The 17342-nt window shown below is 50.6% G+C and overlaps 5 protein-coding genes across 5 annotated transcripts; 1 reads left to right on the forward strand and 4 right to left on the reverse strand.

Annotated features, from left to right (window-relative positions):
• Positions 1 to 362: 362 nt before the first annotated feature.
• Positions 363 to 1361, reverse strand: NECHADRAFT_86838 (uncharacterized protein; the record flags this gene model as incomplete). Its single annotated transcript, XM_003041296.1, has 3 exons — positions 363 to 565; positions 613 to 1080; positions 1178 to 1361. The coding sequence occupies 3 exons, from the start codon at positions 1359 to 1361 to the stop codon at positions 363 to 365; spliced, it is 855 nt and encodes a 284-aa protein (XP_003041342.1).
• A 1293-nt stretch (positions 1362 to 2654) lies between these two features.
• NECHADRAFT_86839 (uncharacterized protein) lies at positions 2655 to 3569 on the reverse strand (the record flags this gene model as incomplete). The annotated part of the gene is made up of 6 exons (XM_003041297.1): positions 2655 to 2754; positions 2810 to 2845; positions 2987 to 3108; positions 3168 to 3290; positions 3341 to 3463; positions 3528 to 3569. 6 exons carry the CDS (start codon positions 3567 to 3569, stop codon positions 2655 to 2657), a joined length of 546 nt encoding a protein of 181 aa, XP_003041343.1.
• An 825-nt stretch (positions 3570 to 4394) lies between these two features.
• NECHADRAFT_86840 (uncharacterized protein) lies at positions 4395 to 5907 on the reverse strand (the record flags this gene model as incomplete). The annotated part of the gene is made up of 3 exons (XM_003041298.1): positions 4395 to 4656; positions 4710 to 5802; positions 5856 to 5907. The coding sequence occupies 3 exons, from the start codon at positions 5905 to 5907 to the stop codon at positions 4395 to 4397; spliced, it is 1407 nt and encodes a 468-aa protein (XP_003041344.1).
• A 3250-nt stretch (positions 5908 to 9157) lies between these two features.
• NECHADRAFT_52466 (uncharacterized protein) lies at positions 9158 to 10490 on the forward strand (the record flags this gene model as incomplete). The annotated part of the gene is made up of 5 exons (XM_003041259.1): positions 9158 to 9435; positions 9492 to 9591; positions 9638 to 9776; positions 9834 to 10042; positions 10101 to 10490. 5 exons carry the CDS (start codon positions 9158 to 9160, stop codon positions 10488 to 10490), a joined length of 1116 nt encoding a protein of 371 aa, XP_003041305.1.
• Positions 10491 to 14960: 4470 nt separating this feature from the next.
• NECHADRAFT_22227 (uncharacterized protein) lies at positions 14961 to 17138 on the reverse strand (the record flags this gene model as incomplete). Its single annotated transcript, XM_003041299.1, has 3 exons — positions 14961 to 15440; positions 15480 to 15965; positions 16392 to 17138. Coding segments are annotated over 3 exons (1713 nt in total), but the record flags the coding sequence as incomplete, so codon positions are not given.
• Between the last annotated feature and the right edge of the window lie 204 nt (positions 17139 to 17342).

The raw sequence follows: 17342 nt of genomic DNA on the forward strand, positions 1-17342 counted from the left end.
AGATAGGTTACAAACAAAGACTTTTCCAGTCCATAGATCTGGTCGAAAATTGATAAGTAGAGAGTTTCTAGTTGCGTGTCTTTCAGCGGTCGACGGCAATCACGCATCAAAGCATCCCCTGTAGGCTGGCACGAGGAGGGTCGTTTTGACGTGGCCGATTCTTGCCCTGTCTGAATAGATAAGCCCCAGGACAGACGCGTCATGATCCAAGCACAGTTCTAAGCGAAAAAAGAAGTTTCTCATGGCAACGCATGCAATTACAAGAAATACACGCTAATAATTCCTCGAACTGGCCCCGTCTTCTGCCTTCCCCTTAACGGAGGGCCACGGTCCTCTGTATGCAGGCATTGAATTCACCTCCATTAAGATGACATGTTGACCACCTGTACTTGGTTTCCAAAGGTTGACGGATCATCAAACAAGCCAATGTAACTGCCATAGTCATTTCCGTACTTGTTGTCAATGGAGGTGCCCGAGTTACACTGTTCGCCGTCACTATAGCAGTGGGTGCCAATAGAAACAAGCCGGCCATTATCGTTTCGTAAAATGGGAGCGCCGTTTTGCCCTAAGATGGCGGTCAGAAATGATCATCGTATATAAATGCCAACTTACCCCCAAATGTCGAGATCCTGTAGTCGAGCAAGTTGCCAGGGCTCTCGCTGAGATCGTAGCTGGTATTGGCGAACTCGGCGTACATCCGCCCGCCGGCTTCATCACTGAAGGTCTTGTCGCCGGGATACCCGACAATACCGAGTTTGACGTTCTCGCCTGACAGAGGTGTGGCCTCGAACTTGAAAGTGCCGAGGTTCCCCTCAAACGGGCGATTTATTTGGATAAATGCCACGTCGCGCGAGCGGTTTTGATCCGTCTCGAGCCACTTGGCCGTCGTGGCGACATTGACGCCATGTCGGCTCTGCACCCAGGGATTCTTGATCGACTCACGCCCGTTGTAACCGATGTAGCACTTCATCTGCGTGCACGCACCGAGGTTTTGGCTCGTGGAATACACAACATCGCCACCCGTGACGACGAGGTCAGGGCGGATGAGCCAGCCGGTCCCTATTTGCCAGATGGAGTGACCTGTGTTTGGGTTCACGAACCTACTCTGGATCTTGACGATGGCTAGAATTAAGAACCGTCAGTTGCGTGCTTGTCTCGCTTCAATAATGTTACCTACAGCGGTACTTTCCACCATCCTGGAAATCGGCCGGATCGACTGGAATCCGCTTATCCGGGTCAAAAACCGACTCTCCGCTCCGACTACCATCGTTAGGTAACAAAGTCTGCTTGGCAGGTTCAGGGTTTCCAGGGTCCGACAGCTTCCAGATTGCTGCCTGGTTAGTACCAGCGGGGAGAGACATTCTCGACTAAAGGGGAAAATGAAGCTATAAGAAATGACAAGCTAAAGATAGGTAATTGTCGCCTGGACATGGGCGAGGAATTGGCCTTCTTTTTATGCAGCTCTAGGGCTCAGCCAACCCCTCTCCAGCTGAGGGAACTGACGCGACCTGAAAGACGACAGCTAGCCACAGATAAAACAGAGATCCGTGTTTAGAGATGGGAGTGGGCAATATTGCTGCGATCTAGGCCCAATATCCCCAGGCCCAGACTCCCAGAGCGGCTTGGCGTACTCGATACGCGAACCACATGTAACGTGGCTGCGACTATTGCCAATAGCGGGAATGCAGGCAGGCGTCTAGACGCGGGGCGGTAGCCACCATGAACATGCGCACACTCGAATGTTGACGAGATTTATATTTGCGCAGTCACCTCTTCTCTACAAGCTGAAACTCAGTGTACCCGTCGTCTTTCGTCAATTCTTCAACAAAACTTATCTATAAGTTGTCCGCATTCAATACCGTCGTTGGTCTCCCCTATTCAGGCTCCATCCAACCTACGACTCGGTTGTCAAACGATGTGAATAAGTCGCCATTGTCGAAATTGCAGGATTTCGCCACTACGTAGAACCCAGGCGACTTTTCCAGGTGTCAACAGTCACCCGAGCAAGGAATGACGAGGTTCAAATCTTCCCCCGAGAGCAGTATTGGCACATGTCGGCGCCATGCTGTTATCCTATCAGCCCCTGCAGCAAGAGAGAAATGCATTATCTTACAGGCTTATGACTGACACTGCCCCCCTACGCAGTTATAGTCGCACTGGTCATAGATCAGCATGGATCCTGAAGTAGCTTTGAATGCACTTCGTTTTTGGCCGTCCCAACAGAAGGATCGGAAAATCAGGGCAGAGGATAGCAATTTCAGGGGACCTACAATATTGCGGCATCGTCCACAGTTTAAAAAATCAGTATTCTGATCGATACATCTGCCTGAGCATCGTATTCCGCCTTCAGGGCATACATCGCCGTCACAAAAGCCATTCATGCATAGTGAAGCAGATGCGCACTAGAGAGCATCAGTTCAGAGAAATCAGGTATAGGGAAAGGGCAAAAGCATGCCACTCTACCGCAGGTTCCACAGTTGTACACGTCCCAGTCAAGGGATCTACACACACCGCTGCATAAAGTTTGGCCAGGGCCACATTTGCAAACGCCTGCGTTGCACGAGGCAAGATCGGGGCACTATGGAGTATCAGATCAAGAAAATCGAATATGGGGGACGGGAGAAAGCCTACCCTGTTGCCACAGTCACCGCAGTTCAACGGGTCGCGATCAACAGGCATGCACGAAGAACCGCAGAGCTTTTGGTTGGCAGGACACTGGCAGCTGCTTCCAACACAAGTGGCCCCTCCTGTACACTATAGGACATGAGACAAGCCAAACAATGACTGGAGATAAAGGAGAGACACGTACCGCTTTGCCACAACTCCCACAATTCCAATTGTTATTCTACAAGTTGGTGCAGGCATAGCCAAAGCAATTAGTTTGGCCAGCAGGGCATGTGCAGGTGCCTCCAATGCAAGAGCCGCCCATCCCACACTACAAGATATTAGAAAAGAAGAGGGCTCCAATACGACAATGAAAACATACGTAGTTGAAACATCTCCCACAGTTCCAAGAATCAGTATTGACGTTGGTGCATTGGCCACCGCAGAGTTTGTTTTCAGTGCCACCAGGGCAGACACAGGCGCCTCCAACACAAGAGGTTCCGCCTGTACACTGAAGTATATGTCAGCAGGGGCAAAACAATGAATGGATAATATAAAGATACCTGGAGTTTGCAGACTCCGCAGCTACTTGAGTCGGTATTGAGGTTGTAGCACCCGTCACTGCACAAGGTTTTGCCGTTGGGGCAGACGCAGCTACCTGCGGAACAGATCGACCCGCCTGAACACTGTAACTAGAGTAAGAAGATGTAACAAAGATGGTACGAGTTTAACATACTATGTTTCCACATGAGCCGTAGTTCTTCTTGTCTGTTAAAAGATTCTTGCACGCGTCGCCACACGTGGTCAATCCGGCTGAGCAGACGCAAGAGCCCTGATCACAAGACTGATACTTTTTGCACTGGACATGTTGAAACGATTCATTAGACCCTTGAGAACCTCCATGAGGTAAAACACACACTTACCACATTGCGGCATGCTCCACAGTTATTCTTGTCCTTCTTCATGTCGACACAGCTATTGCCGCACAGCGTCTTACCAAGGGTGCTGGCCTTGGGTCCGCATGTGAAGCAGACCCCTTTACCTGCGTTGCCATCTCTTATACACGCCCTGCGAGCGGACGAGACAGGGAAATTGCTAGAGCATCATTGGTCACAGATCAAATTTGGTACTCTGGTCGTACCCAAGGCGGGACCTATCCAGTCAGTCACTGCTAAGAGGGCACCGTAGAAAACTCTTGCCAATGGCAAAGCTAAACAGGAGGATCAGAACAAGGCGGAGCATATTGGATCGTGGGTTGTCAAACAACCGATGAGGATGAAGTGAGGGTCCTCGAACGAGAAATCTCCACACCTTAATACTAAAGCAACAACTGACGAACGCGGCAAAGGGCTTTGGTTTGGGCCTCAAATGGCTGTATGCGGGAGGCGTTGACATCACGGGCGTCAGCCTCATTCCAACTAAACGCCAACGCGGTTGATGCAGAGACAATCTTGTCCGATTTGGTTCGGACATTCTTGCTCAAAAGGCTTAAAGGCGACTTTCTCCAGCCAGACCACTCGGGACCTTGAAATTTTATAGGGTTTGATTCACAGATAGACATGCTTTAGCCCATGGGGCGTGTTCCTGCGAATGATTGTATGCTTCAACTGTAGGTGGCAAAGATACTACCTCTTTGAAATAGACTAGTGGGCTTCCAAAGCAGAAGAGCTGGGAATTTCCGTCGTGCTATAGACGTGAAAAATATTCATTCGTGAGGCGCCTCCACAAGTCACTGAATCGCGTCACTACATATCCCCAATGTCATGCAATAGTCATATTGATACAGACTACTACCAAGATAGATAGAAAACACTCGACAGAAGCGCTACCCCGACAAAGCCCCAACTCATCCAGACATGACTCGCAGAAGACAGTGAGTTGTAGTTCAGGCATTCGTAGTTCTCGGGAAGTACAGACTTGTTGTAAAGCTCCTCAAAGGGCGTGCAGTTGAATCCCATTGGTTCTGAATACTGGGCTGGAGCCTGCGCCAAGTGGAAATAGTCCAGGACCTTTGGCGGGTTGGAACCGTTGCGGGCTGCGAGGAATGAGTCACTAAAAAACACAGTTAGATCGGTCAAAAGGTCAGAGGATGAGGATAAACCCACAAGAATCCGGTGGAGAGAGGGGTACCGATGATGTTGATTCTGCTGATGTTTCCTTTAGGCCAGTACCAGAACTGATCTTTCTTATTCTCGGGGTCTCGATACTCTGAGATCAGGGTAAGGTTCTGGTTTATCTCAATATCGATTGTCATATCCTCCCAGTCGAGGGCTTTGGGTGGCATTCGAATCCTCTGCAGATTTCCGTGGTCATAAATCGTGAGGTTGGTAATCTTGTCAAAAATAGTGAGGTCAATCTCCTTCAGAGAAGAACCTCTGAAATAAAGCCGGCCAACATTAAGCTCCTTGACGTTGGGTGCGCGCGTGAGCTTGGTGAGGTCACCCTCAAGCTGCAGGAGTCCAATGTCCATTGTCTCTGTTTCTGGGCCGCCGAGCGTGAGCTCAGTCTTGTTTGTCGCAATCGAGATCTTGCTGGTGTTTGCATATCCAACGGTGACGCTCCTAAGATTTGGGATGCGGTTCGCGCTGAGTTGCACGGGCGCCCACGTCGTGAGGTCGTCATACCCCGACTCCCGAGCGATGGCTGTGAGGGGATACTTGAACCAGCTGTCAAGAGATGAGACCCTAACGCCCCAGAACTGAACACCCGGCGTCCAAGCGCCACCTGTGAAACCCTTGAGTTCCTCGTGTTTCAGTTCAGTGAGGTGGTTGGCCTCGATGTTGAAGGACCCCAAGTGCGTGAGTTTGGTAATGTCGAGCTTTCTGAGGTAGTGCATGCGCTGAAGGGTAAAAGCCTCCTCGACTCTGGTGAGCTTGGGAAGCAGGAATTCCGAAAGGCCTTCAAAGGCCCAGAAGTAAATGGAGCCGTTGACCGTCTTGAGAGTTGAACATTCGATTGTGATGGGCTTCAACGTTGTGGGATACGGTCCGCCGATTTCTGTTGCATTTCCCCATTCGGGATCACCCGAGTACGTGATATCCCCGTTGATGAACTCGATACCATCGAGATTGATGGACTCGTCGAGGTAGTCGTCAAACTTCAGGTATCCCTCAATAGTTTTGCAGCTCTTTCGAACCTCATCAGCGTGATCCTGGGATTTAATTGTGACATTAGCACATCCCGCCGCCCAAACAGCTTCTAAAGAAAAGTCAGTTCGACAGAGCTTGTAAACCTGTGTGATACATACCCACCTAGGAAGAAGCATAGAAAGGCGACGATGGCGCCAATACGTTGGAGATACATCTTGACAAATTAATCCGCGCCATGTGGAACTGGCATTGCAAGGGAAATGTGGAATTGTGCTTGGACATATACTCGTGCATCGCTTCTGAAAAACAGCCCAAGGCAAACTCTGGGCGCCGTTTCGCTCCTTCAGGGGCAAAGTCAGGCGAAGGCAATGCTAGAGAGTCATTCGTCAGTTGTCATCAGGGGATCAGTTGCCAAGAGTTGCCATGATTGGGCTGCGCCGTGCAAGAGTCAAAGAGTGGGGGGAATGGTCAACTGTCAGTGGGCAAAATGCGAGGGATCCCTGTTATACAGGCCATTGCAATGATCCTTTGTGCCGTTGAACCGTCTTAACAGCACAGCACCTGATCTTGGCACAATTTAGGTAGCATTTACTGCGCCTTGTATGATCCTACGGGCAAATTACCTCGCTTGCAATTATGCCTAATGGCTTTGCTTGCCAAATCGGCCAAAGACAAGAGTTCCCCAAGTTGTCTTTCTCTGAACAGCCCGTTTCATGAGTAGCAAGCTGTGCATGTAATCAAGTTACACATAACAAGGCCAGATAACTCAGATCAATAGGACTGTCGAGTAGTTTTTTGCAAATTTCTCTCATCAATGCCAGCATATACTGTCCTTAATGTGATCCTCTCACCAACTCAACAGGCTCTGATCTCAAGCTCGTCCTTGATTCTCATGCAGGTCACCTTTCACGACTTCCCCATGGCTCACGGCAGATAGATATGGGGGTTAAGGTCCAGTCACGTTGTCTGCCACGGGATAGTGAGATCGGAGATCCTCTTTTCATCTTCGGGGAAACCGACCCTTGGCCTCGGTTGTTCATGCCCCAGTTTTGCTCGGCTCTTTCGAGACTGCCAGCTTTGTCGCTTTGTGGCCCTGATGGTAGCCGAAATTGAGATGGTAACCCTGAGCAAGTGAGAGATGAGACGTAGACCTGATTAGCTGAGAACATCCGCCTATAGCATACCTCCACGTCTCACTACCCAACGCAAACACGCGGATATGAACTATTCCGTGACAACACATTTTGCATGCCTCTCATTCTCTGGACGCAGTTTTAGGTGGTTCTCACGACATTCTTTGTACCAGCCAGCAAGGCGGGCAAGGGGCTCAGTTGGTGCTCTTTCGCCTGACAGCCGTGTGCTTCGAATGCGAACTGCCAGCCCATCTATTAATCCATGTTTGTATATACTCCAAGATAACTTGTAGAATTTAGAAGCTCAACCAGAGGTTCTCGTAGGTGACCTCAGTCAAATAATCTGTCTTCGTGATTGCGATACTCCTCGATTCATGTGATGAGCTGAATGAGTAAATTTGAGAAGTTGCGCCATTATCAACGAGGAAGTTTTTTTCTACATGTATTAAAATAAACTCGCGCCCCCCTAGTCGGATGTTTCATAGATCTATATGATACTAGAGATAGATATCGTAACTTTTTGGCTGCCAGGTGTAGGGTAGTTTTCTCAGACATTGGTGGAACATGCTTGAGACACGAAGCCAATAACCGGAGGTGAGAGGATTCTGTAACCAGCTATGCAAACAGTGGTTTCATATTAATTTGATTGGCTTTCGTTCGCGTGGAAAGCTCAACGGATGTATAGTTAATGACTTATACCGGCTTCATGGCTTTCGATCACGGGCCGCGAGGCTCAATACTTTCGCGTTTTCGGTTTAGCTACCAAGAGCTTGTGACAGGCCAAGATGCCTTTGCCAAGCATGTGCTAAAACTGTGTCGGGCTAAAGAAGGCGGAGGGAGACACCTGAACTAGACTGAGTCCTCATCATGTGGTGTGGCTCTGTTCCGACTGTACAAATCTCTGACAAGCTCTGTGACAGTGAACACAAGAGCTTGGGCCCCAAATGCTGTGTCTACACGTTGAGCAACCGAGGTAGTACTCGATGGGCCTACAGTCCAGATATAAAGGATTACAAATTGTATCCCGGAAGCTGCGAGACCCCTGTTGACATTCTTCAAGTGCTGATCGACATTGCGGATGCGGCTCCTCAGCGGGTAACAACTATCCGGGTGGAACACCGCAATGACCTAACGTCATTGCGTCCTAGAGCCCCTTGGAATAGGGCCTAGTACATGATCCGACGCCTAGGGTGCTTCATCCGCCACGGCTCCAGAGAATCCGATTGAAGCCTGATCGCCAGATAAGACCAGGCGGGACTCTGCACGGATGCCGCCAGATGAAATACGGCGTAGTCTTTCACACTAACGAACAGCTGGATCCTTGGCTCTCCGGAAACAAAAGCAAAAAAAGCCCTGGCGATCTCCCAAGTGACAAATCCAGCGCATAACTATGGGGTTCGTGGGGATAGCCCTGTTTGTCCAGCTGAGCACACCATGACAAAAAACATGACTCGGATGTCGACCGAAACGTGAGCCTGAGCAAGTCAAAGCCCCTGAACCATGGATGGAGATAAACACAAGAGTGCAGAGTGGATGATGGGATCCATCACGCCACAGGTGAGCGTGCTGTGGCCAGGGCCAGCCATGGAGATGCTCTCACTCCACAGGAGAGATCCCCCCTGAGTTTTAGCTACTCGGCGGAACAGATCCGCCCGACAAAGTCCTCGCTACGGTGGAAAACGTCTGCCGAGATTCACTGGCCATCTCTGAGCGACACTGCCGCCGCTTCTGATGAGACTCTTATGTCAAAGACTCTCCCCAAGTTCGCGCTCGATGCTACATCCGGTTCGGCAATAACCGTACTTCCACGTGGCGTGTTTCCCGCCTCGAATGACACGCCAGAAGGAGCCATTCTCATTGGCACGCCAGGGAATCTGTTGGTTAGATAGCATGGAGAAGAAACACTCCTTACTCGCGGCCACGTTTTTCTCGACGCCGTCAGCAGGGATTTAGCATGGAACGCTTTGACGACGAATGACTCGTGCCTTGCAGATAGCGGGTTAGCGCAATGTCGATCTCCCTCTCGCTGGGAACGGGCGGCTTCTGGTAATTCCCGTTGGCAGGGGTTCATCCCATGCATGCCCGTCTCGCATCCTGCCGCGCATCATTGCCGTGAAGATTCGGGCTCGAAGAACACGATTGGCGTCTCAGCGATGGTGGACTCTTGCGGGGACAGCTAACATGGTCCATGTCGATGTGTGCCTGGATGAGCCCTGGAACGTGGCGACCGTAAGCATGCGTTGGTGGTGATGTTAAAGAGGCCGCTCCCATGCATCCTGCGCGTGCCCTCTTGTCCCCGATTCTGCGATTTCTGCATCACCGTTTCCCGCCATGGCTAGAGACATTACGTCGTTTGCCGCCGAGGCCTTTACCCTCCTCTCGGTTGGTATCATGGTCATCATTCTCCGAACGTACGCCCGTATCCGACAAGTGGGCATCCGCAACTTCGAAGCCGACGATTACCTGATGCTGCTGGCGATTATACCCTACTCGATCGAGACAGCCCTCGCGTATACGGTCAGCGCAAAGTACCACGGATACACCAACAGTGCCATGACGGACGAGGAGCGAGCGTCTCTATCCCCCGACAGCGAGGAATACGCGTGGAGGTTAGTGTGGTCTTTGGGTTTGGTGGGAAGGCCTGGTTAACACAAGCTTATCGTAGGGTTGGCGGATCCAAGATCCAGGTCGCCGGTTGGGCCATGTACGCGTCTGTTCTATGGGTCATCAAGAGTGCGCTGTGCGCATTCTACTTTCGACTCACGGTGGGTTTGCCTGCATCTGGAAGGGTTTCAGTGCTAATGACCGCAGTCTGGACTTGCCAATTACAAGATCCGCATCCACATTGGCTTTGGCTTGATCATCACGACCTATATCGTCATCATCTGCTGCATCCTGTTTAGCTGTCATCCGTTCCACCGTTTTTGGCAGATCAATCCTGACCCAGGAAGTATGATATCCTCGCCCCAGTTGTTTTGCCAAGGCAATACATGCTGACCAACATCAGACCTCTGCCAAGCCGCATCTTCAAAGCTTTACATCTTCATCATTGTCGTTCTCAACATCGTCACCGACACATATCTCCTTCTAATCCCAATCCCCATGCTGTGGGGTGCCCGCATTCCAACGGTCAAAAAGTATGGCCTCGTGGTACTCTTTTCTGGCGGAATCTTTGTCATGGTAGCTGGCCTGCTGCGCTGCATTCTTATTCTCAAGGTATGTCCTGGTCACTATTTAAGCTGGTGTGAACTGATAAGACTGACTCCTCTTCTAGAACCCCCACACTGGACCTCAAGAAGGATCCTCGTGGGCCGTCCGAGAGTCATTCGTCGCCGTCGTCACATCTAACTTGCCAAGCACATGGGGATGGATGCGGCAAAAGCTCAAGCCCCTATTCGGCTCTCTTCTATCCTCAAACAACACGAGCACTAAGTATAAGGGAGGACCCGAGCCTGGAAGCATTATGCTTGGAGATCAAGGAGTCTCAGGCTGGAGGAGCCATAATGGGCGGTCACTCAAGTCTGGTACCAGGAGCCAGAGCGTCCATGATCGCAACATCTTCATACACGCCGGGGAAGCCAGTTCAGATGAGATTATTCCGTCGCGTCATGACGGTATCACCAAAGAAGTTGAGTTCACTGTCTCGGCGAGCACGGCACGATGATGATGGGCTTGGTCAACTGGTCGTAAGCTTGTCTTTACTCGGTAGATATTTGTATGTAATGAGTTAATGTCTAATACTAAGAAATAGCCATGAAGCTGATGTCTTACATATTTGATGCTAGTGAAACTAAGTAAATCGCATTGTGGGCTCTTCATCTGGTAGGTAGGGAAAGACCTAGAGAGAACGACGCGCTTGCGGTTCAGTTTCTCGAGGTCGGGTCTCGGATATTGTCGGGGAGTCAGGGCCTCTGTGTCCCGAGTGTTTTAAAACGGAGACTACCATGCACAACCACTCTTTCGCCAACCCCACTCTTTCGCTAGGCAAAAAAAAAAAAGCACCACCAAAACTCGTTAACTTCACTTACACGAAAGTTGGCTAAAATAAATAGCTACGTAAAAGAAGTTACCTCTATTGATTATAGAAATAATTGGAGGTGATTGTTTTGACTCCGTAATGTTGTGTGGGGTACGCGATATATATAGGCCGTGCTATTGAAATATTGTTAGTCCGATCACTAAGCCGCTCACTGCTCCTTCTCGTGTTTTTTGGTCTTTGTCTTTGATAGCGACAAAAAAATGCCTATCTCGCGACTTCGATGGGAATATATAGAGGACGATATGGCTGAGGCTATATTAGATATTATTGATAATGGCTTTTTACCCTCTTAAGCGGCTAAGAGACGGGGAGTGCCCCGAAGGACTCTAATCGATAGACTTAATGGCCGGGGAGCCATGAAAGAGCAGATTTACCCTCGCCGACGTTTGTCCAAGGATCAAGAGGATAGATTGGCTTTCTAGATACTCCGTCAGGAATCCTTGGGCTATGCTCTGTCCCACGATCAGATCCGCGCTTGCGTCATGGGCTTGTTGAGACGGCAGGGCGAATATCCCGAGTTAGGACGCAATTGGGTGGCCAGATTTATTAATCGCCGCATAGACCTCAAGACCAAGATGGGTAGACGCTAGGAAGCTAAAAGGTTCGACGCTTTCACGCCTAAGGCAGTTCACTGGTACTTTGATATTAGGGAGGGCTAGTATGGCTGGATTAAGCCTGAAAATACCGTTAACGTTAATGAAGGGGGTATTATGACTGGTTTCGGCAAGTATCTATCTATATACCTTGTTAGTGCTTGAAATCTGACCGACTAATCCTTTTTATTTAGGCTTAGATGGCCTGGTTATTGGAAGCGCGGACCCAAAGCGGAAGGCATTTCTCAAGGGACCATAGACTCGGAATTAGACTTTATTTATTGAGGCTATTACTGCTGACGGCCACGCTTTAATCCCTGGCATAATCTTCAAGGGGAAGGAACTCTAGAAATAATAGTTTCTTGAGGAATTCAAGACGATAGCAGACTAGTATTATATAACTTCGCCTAATAGGTGGATTAACGATTATATTAGCGTTGAATAGCTTGAAAGAGTCTATCTGCCCTAGACCACGCCTGCCGATGACTCCGACGCGAGACTGATTATTTTAGATAGTTATGGGAGTTATGCAACGGTATATTCTTCATTCTCTTCAGCCCAAGATCACTACTGAGCGACGGAAGGATGAATAGATAGCTACGTGCTTTCTGAATAACGTTTACTGTTGCTATCTGCCAGCACACTGCTCTCATGGGCTCTAGCCGTTAGATAATAGAGTATTTAATGCCTCTAAAGCCGCATATCGACGAGAGTTGGAAAAGTTCGCTTTATTGACTGATTCCACTCTAATGGACAAGGTTAATTTCATCAGGGCCTACGCTAAGGCGCGTCGAGTTAGAATGACTAAGAAGAATATACTCTCCGGCTGGAGGGTTACTAGGAATTGGCCGATCTCACGTGCCAAAGCGCTGCGGTATCCAGAAATCTAATAGGATAGGCCAAATAGTAGCCCAAGAGCGACTCCTGAACCTAGGCCGTATTTTGACTCGGACGATACACCACAGACGAGCCGCCAAATTCGCGATCTTAGGCTAAATAAAACGCCAAAGACACGAAGACGGTATAACATAATAGCTAAGGGGTTTGAGGCTCAATAGCAGATAGTAGCGGCGCATACTGCGAGGATTGCTAGCCTAGAGGAGGAATTGGCTCGCCTGAAGAGAGGGAAGAAGAGGAAGGCGGTGCCGAATCCTAATAAGCGTTTTATGACTCTTGGCGAGACTCTAGTTGCTGGAGAGGCCATAGCCGAAGAGGAGACTTAAATTATGCCTATTGTGGTGGAATATGGCAGCTTAAGCGAGCCAGAGTTAGAATCGGAGGCTGGCTCAGTCATTGAAGTCAGAGAGGAAACTATACCCTATCAACCAACCACGCGATCAAGGCGGGTTATCAAAAGACCTAGGATTCAATAGATATGTGCATTTATTATTTATAAAACGAAAATTTTTGCGCATATCTATCATTTTGGTTAAGTTCTGTGTAAGTAAAGTTGTTGATTTTTGGTGGTGCTTTTTTTTTTTTGCGTGGCGAAAGAGTGGGGTTGGCGAAAGAGTGGTTGTGCATGGTAATCGTTGACGTTATAGGAATCTCCTCTCTTATCAGATGATATTTCAGCATTTGTTGGCGTACCTCAAGGGCGCCAAAGCTGCAGAGTAAAGAGAAATGGAATAATAGGAAGGGAGTAGAGGGACGAGTCTCGTCGAGATGCCTACCGCGTGTCACACAGTTCATCCCGTACTATATTTACCCTCTATATGCGTCCATATAACATTGATTGTAATCACTGGCTCAATATCTTTGTTGTTCGAATAGGCCAAACAAGCTCGTGACCTAACAAGACCAAATTGCTGGCCCCGGGTCTCTGAGGGCTGATTAGGATCAAGGTGAATCATGTCTCGACCTCATACTGCAATCGACGAAGGAAAGGACTGCTACGGTCGTTAAAGTACGAAAAGACCGTTGTGGTCATCTTGAGGTCCTAGCTATTGTGTTTTTTGATACAGTTGAGGCCCGGCCTTTGATGGAATAACCGAGCCAGAAGACCAAGAGTTTCTTGGACATGAGCCACGATCAGACCATTATATCTCTCCTATTGATAGCTTAAAGGGACATTTGCTCCAGGATTACACGTACCTGTACCAATATTTCGTACTGTTGATGAGATAACTCAACTCAGTGGAGAGCCGGCTCCGAGACGAAGAGTATGTACGTAGTCCATCCGTCTGTACCTGCTGAGTAATCGGAGACGCGGACTCCGTGGATGACATCGAGCTGCCTATGCATCAATCATGACTTGGATTCGGGGGGTCACAATGCTTAAATCTTTGTTACGTGACTAAGCATTTGCATCCTTAAATAATGCTCTCGCCGGTTGTTGAGCTGGAACTTTTGCATTCCAAGCTGAGGGTGGAGGCTTCAGTTGTGTTACGGCTATGTTATTTTCGTTGACTCGCTCAGAAGTCCACACCCCACTGCTTCGTCGAGCAATTGATCAAGCATTCCAAACTGGAATACCGAGTTCGGAATGCTTGAAAACCGAACTGTCTTTACAAGAATAACACTGAGAAGAGGAATGAGGGTAGAGTTTATGCACGTCTATTAAATAAGATATGTTTATGAAGTCTCTTTATTACACCCGCAATACTGTCGGGTTCACAGCTGGGTGTGTCTCCTCAGCCGCCTCAAGACTCCACGCATACTGTCCCGCGACACAAGTCTCATCGCACTCAAAGCAATCAAGATTAAACCATAAGTACCACTGCGGTGACCTGACACCCCATTCGAGGTCGTCCATGGTCTTCTGGTCAACGGCAATAACACACTCAATGTCGGGATACCAGCCAAAGGCTCGGCAGTCTGGGTTGGCCTTGCAGATGGCTGCGCACGTGAGAGCGTCGACAGCGTCTCTTTGCTCTGGGAAGCGGTCCATAGACGCCTTGTAGTAGTTGGTTGGGTTGACCCAGTCGACCTTGCCCTCGCAGTTGCCTGTGTGGCCGGTTCGCTGGCAAAGCTTGATGGGCTCGTCGAGCGTGGGACAGGTTGTCTCTGCGGGCTGTGCTGTGGTAGTGGTGTACACTGGCTCCTCTGTAGTTGTTGGGTATGCCGTTGTGTATGCTTCAGAAGGCAGAGCTGTTGAAGGCTGGGATCCCCAGGTCCAGTCCCAAGAAGTAACGCAGTCCTTGCATACCCAGCAGTCTCGGTCATACCAACGCCACTCAGCCCCCGAGGGCACAACTTCGAGCTCATCGACACTTCTCTTGTTAAGAGAAAGAACACAGTTCATGTTCATGCTCCACTCGAAACCCCAGGCGCCGCAATCAGGGTTTGTGTGGCAAAGAATAGCGCAGTGAACTGGCTCCGAGACCTGAGGTACCCAATCATAGGGCAGCTTGGTGTACTGCGCGGGGTTGACAATCTTAAGAGAGCCACCGCAGGGACCTTGTTCCTTCTCAAATGGTCTGTAGCAAATACCCTGGCCCCAGTCCCACTCACAGGCTTGCTCCTCGACGGGAGGCTCTGGGGTCGGGGTGAGCCAGATCCAGGTCTCCTCCTGGCCGCCAGGGAGGGAAGGTTGAGTTGTGGTGGTAACAAGTGTGGTAGTTGTGGGATCGTCATGACAGGCACAGGTCATGCAAGACAAGTCGTGCCAGTAATATATGCCCTCCTCGGGGTTATCCTCGTTAGGATTAACAGCCATGATAAAGTCGGCGTCCTGGACCTCGTGGGTCGAGAAGCGGCACGAACGATCATCCATCCAGGCGGCAGACTTGCAGCGGGGGTCAAGAGAACACCAAGCGACACACCACATCTGAGTCCAAGCAATGGGATAGTCCTCAGGCGGCGAAACAGCCCAACCAGCAGCGTCGTCAGCGGGCCAGGTACCTCGGTAGGCGCAAAAGGCATGACCGATCTCCTGGTTGGTCCACTTGCAACCATCCTTGAGAGCCTTGGGACAAGTGGAAGCCGGGGGAAGCTTGAAATTGTTTGTAGGCTCCGAAGTAGGCTCAGCCTGGGTGGTAGTCTGGGGCTCGACCTGGGTGCTTTCAGGCTCGAGGGTGACAGCCGTGCTAGGAATCTCCGGCACAGATGTCACCTCGTCCTCGTCGTTGCAAGGGCAGTTGAAGCATGAAAGATCATGCCAATAGAAGACACCCGGGGTATCAACATTAGGGTTAGGTCCGTGAACAAAGGTCGAGTCCTGCACCTCAAACTTTGAGAAGCGACAGGTTCGACTGTCGGGCATGTAAGCAACAGACTTGCAGCCGGGAGTAAGGGAGCACCAGCCCAAACACCACAGCTGGCTCCATGGCGTGGGCCAGTTGTCAGGATATTCGGTGACCTCCCAGCCCTGGCCGTCAGGACCGGGCCAGGAACCTCGGCTGGCGCAGTTGACCATGTCTTCGCCACTCCAAGGGCGCTTCCACCAGCAGCCGCCGTTGAGGGCCTTGGAGCAGAAAGTAGGAGGAGCGGATGATGTGGTGTCTGGCAGTGTTGAGGATGACTGTGTGCCGGGCTCGGTCCAGGCAGTAGTGAATTGAGACTCTGGCTCAGAGGTCTGCTGTTGCTCGGGAGTAGTAGTGTACCATGTGGAAGCTTCTTCGACACCGCTAGTGTACCAGGTCGAGTGTTCCTCGACGCCGCTGGTATACCATGTAGAATGCTCTTGCTCTCCAGAACCACTTGTGTACCATGTTGAGTGTTCTTCAGCTCCACTGGTATACCACGTAGAGGTCTCTTCAGGGGCGCTCGTGGCCCAAGTCGAAGCCTCTTCGGAGCCACTAGTGAACCATGAAGTCTCCTGCGTCTCGGGTCCGCTGGTGAACAGCGAGGTCTCTTGCTCTCCAGGGCTAGTAGTGAACCATGTAGGCGTCGCAGTCTCCTCCTCACCACTGGTGAGCCAGGTCGAAGTTTCCTGCTCTGCACTGGCAGGAAAGCTCGTGCTCTCACCAGGAACAGCACTCGTAGGCCCCACTGCAGGGGGCGTGAGAGGAGGGTTCTCTCCAGTGCCAGAGTTGCCAAAGTCAATGACAAAGTCGTTGATGGTCTCGGGTGTAACAAGGTTCGAAATAAAGACAGAGTCGACGAGGATGGTGGCGCCTCCACCCAAAAGACAGTTCATTCCGATGCGGAGAGGTGCGTTGACTTGGGCGGGCTGGACCGACTTGAGGACTTCGTTCCATGAGATGGCAGTTCCTTGACTGAAGACCCAGCTCTGGTGGAAGACGGCGCCTCCGAGGTAGGCTGTAAGCTCGCAGAGGTTGATGGCCTGCGGTGATGTGACGACGAGGTAGTAGAACCGGATGGTATAAGGTGTCGTGAGGTCGAGGTTGGCGATCGTCTGCGAGATACTGACAGAGATGCCCATGTCTCGCTTTCCAGAGCCGGTGTTGGAGGCACTCATGGCGGCAGCGCCTCGTTCGTTGCTGCCGGGTTCTGGACGACCCTGGCCTCCAACAATCTTGCACTCTCCCTCGACATCCCAGTCGGGGAATGCTGTGGGATCATCTGGGTCGATCTCGCCCATGTTACCGTTGCTAGCGAGGTTGCGAACCTTGGGGAGGGCGCCGGTCTGAGTAGGTTCCGAACCGGTGGCCGTGCTGGTGGAAGCAAGATTGGACGCCAGTGTAGAGGTAGGGTTTTTAGGCCTGCAGACACTCGCTGCGGCTAGATTGGCGGTGCCCGAGAGGGCGAGAGCCGCCAATGCCACGAGAGAACGCATCGTGGATGAAGTTTAGAAGCAAATTGCCTGGGAGAAACGTCCAACAACGAGGGTCCTAGGAGATGGGGCAAGCCTTCATTTTAAGGGACATGCCAAGCGAGAGAGCGGATCCACGGCTGAGTCTGATGGAGATAAACTCATGATGGTCTCTAGCCAGAACGTTGTGGCCCAGCAAGAATATCGATAGCTTCACGAGGCGCCTCG

The sequence above is a fragment of the Fusarium vanettenii genome (genome assembly GCF_000151355.1).
Source record: "Fusarium vanettenii 77-13-4 chromosome 11 genomic scaffold NECHAsca_48_chr11_4_0, whole genome shotgun sequence".
In the NCBI taxonomy this organism is placed as follows: domain Eukaryota; kingdom Fungi; phylum Ascomycota; class Sordariomycetes; order Hypocreales; family Nectriaceae; genus Fusarium; species Fusarium vanettenii.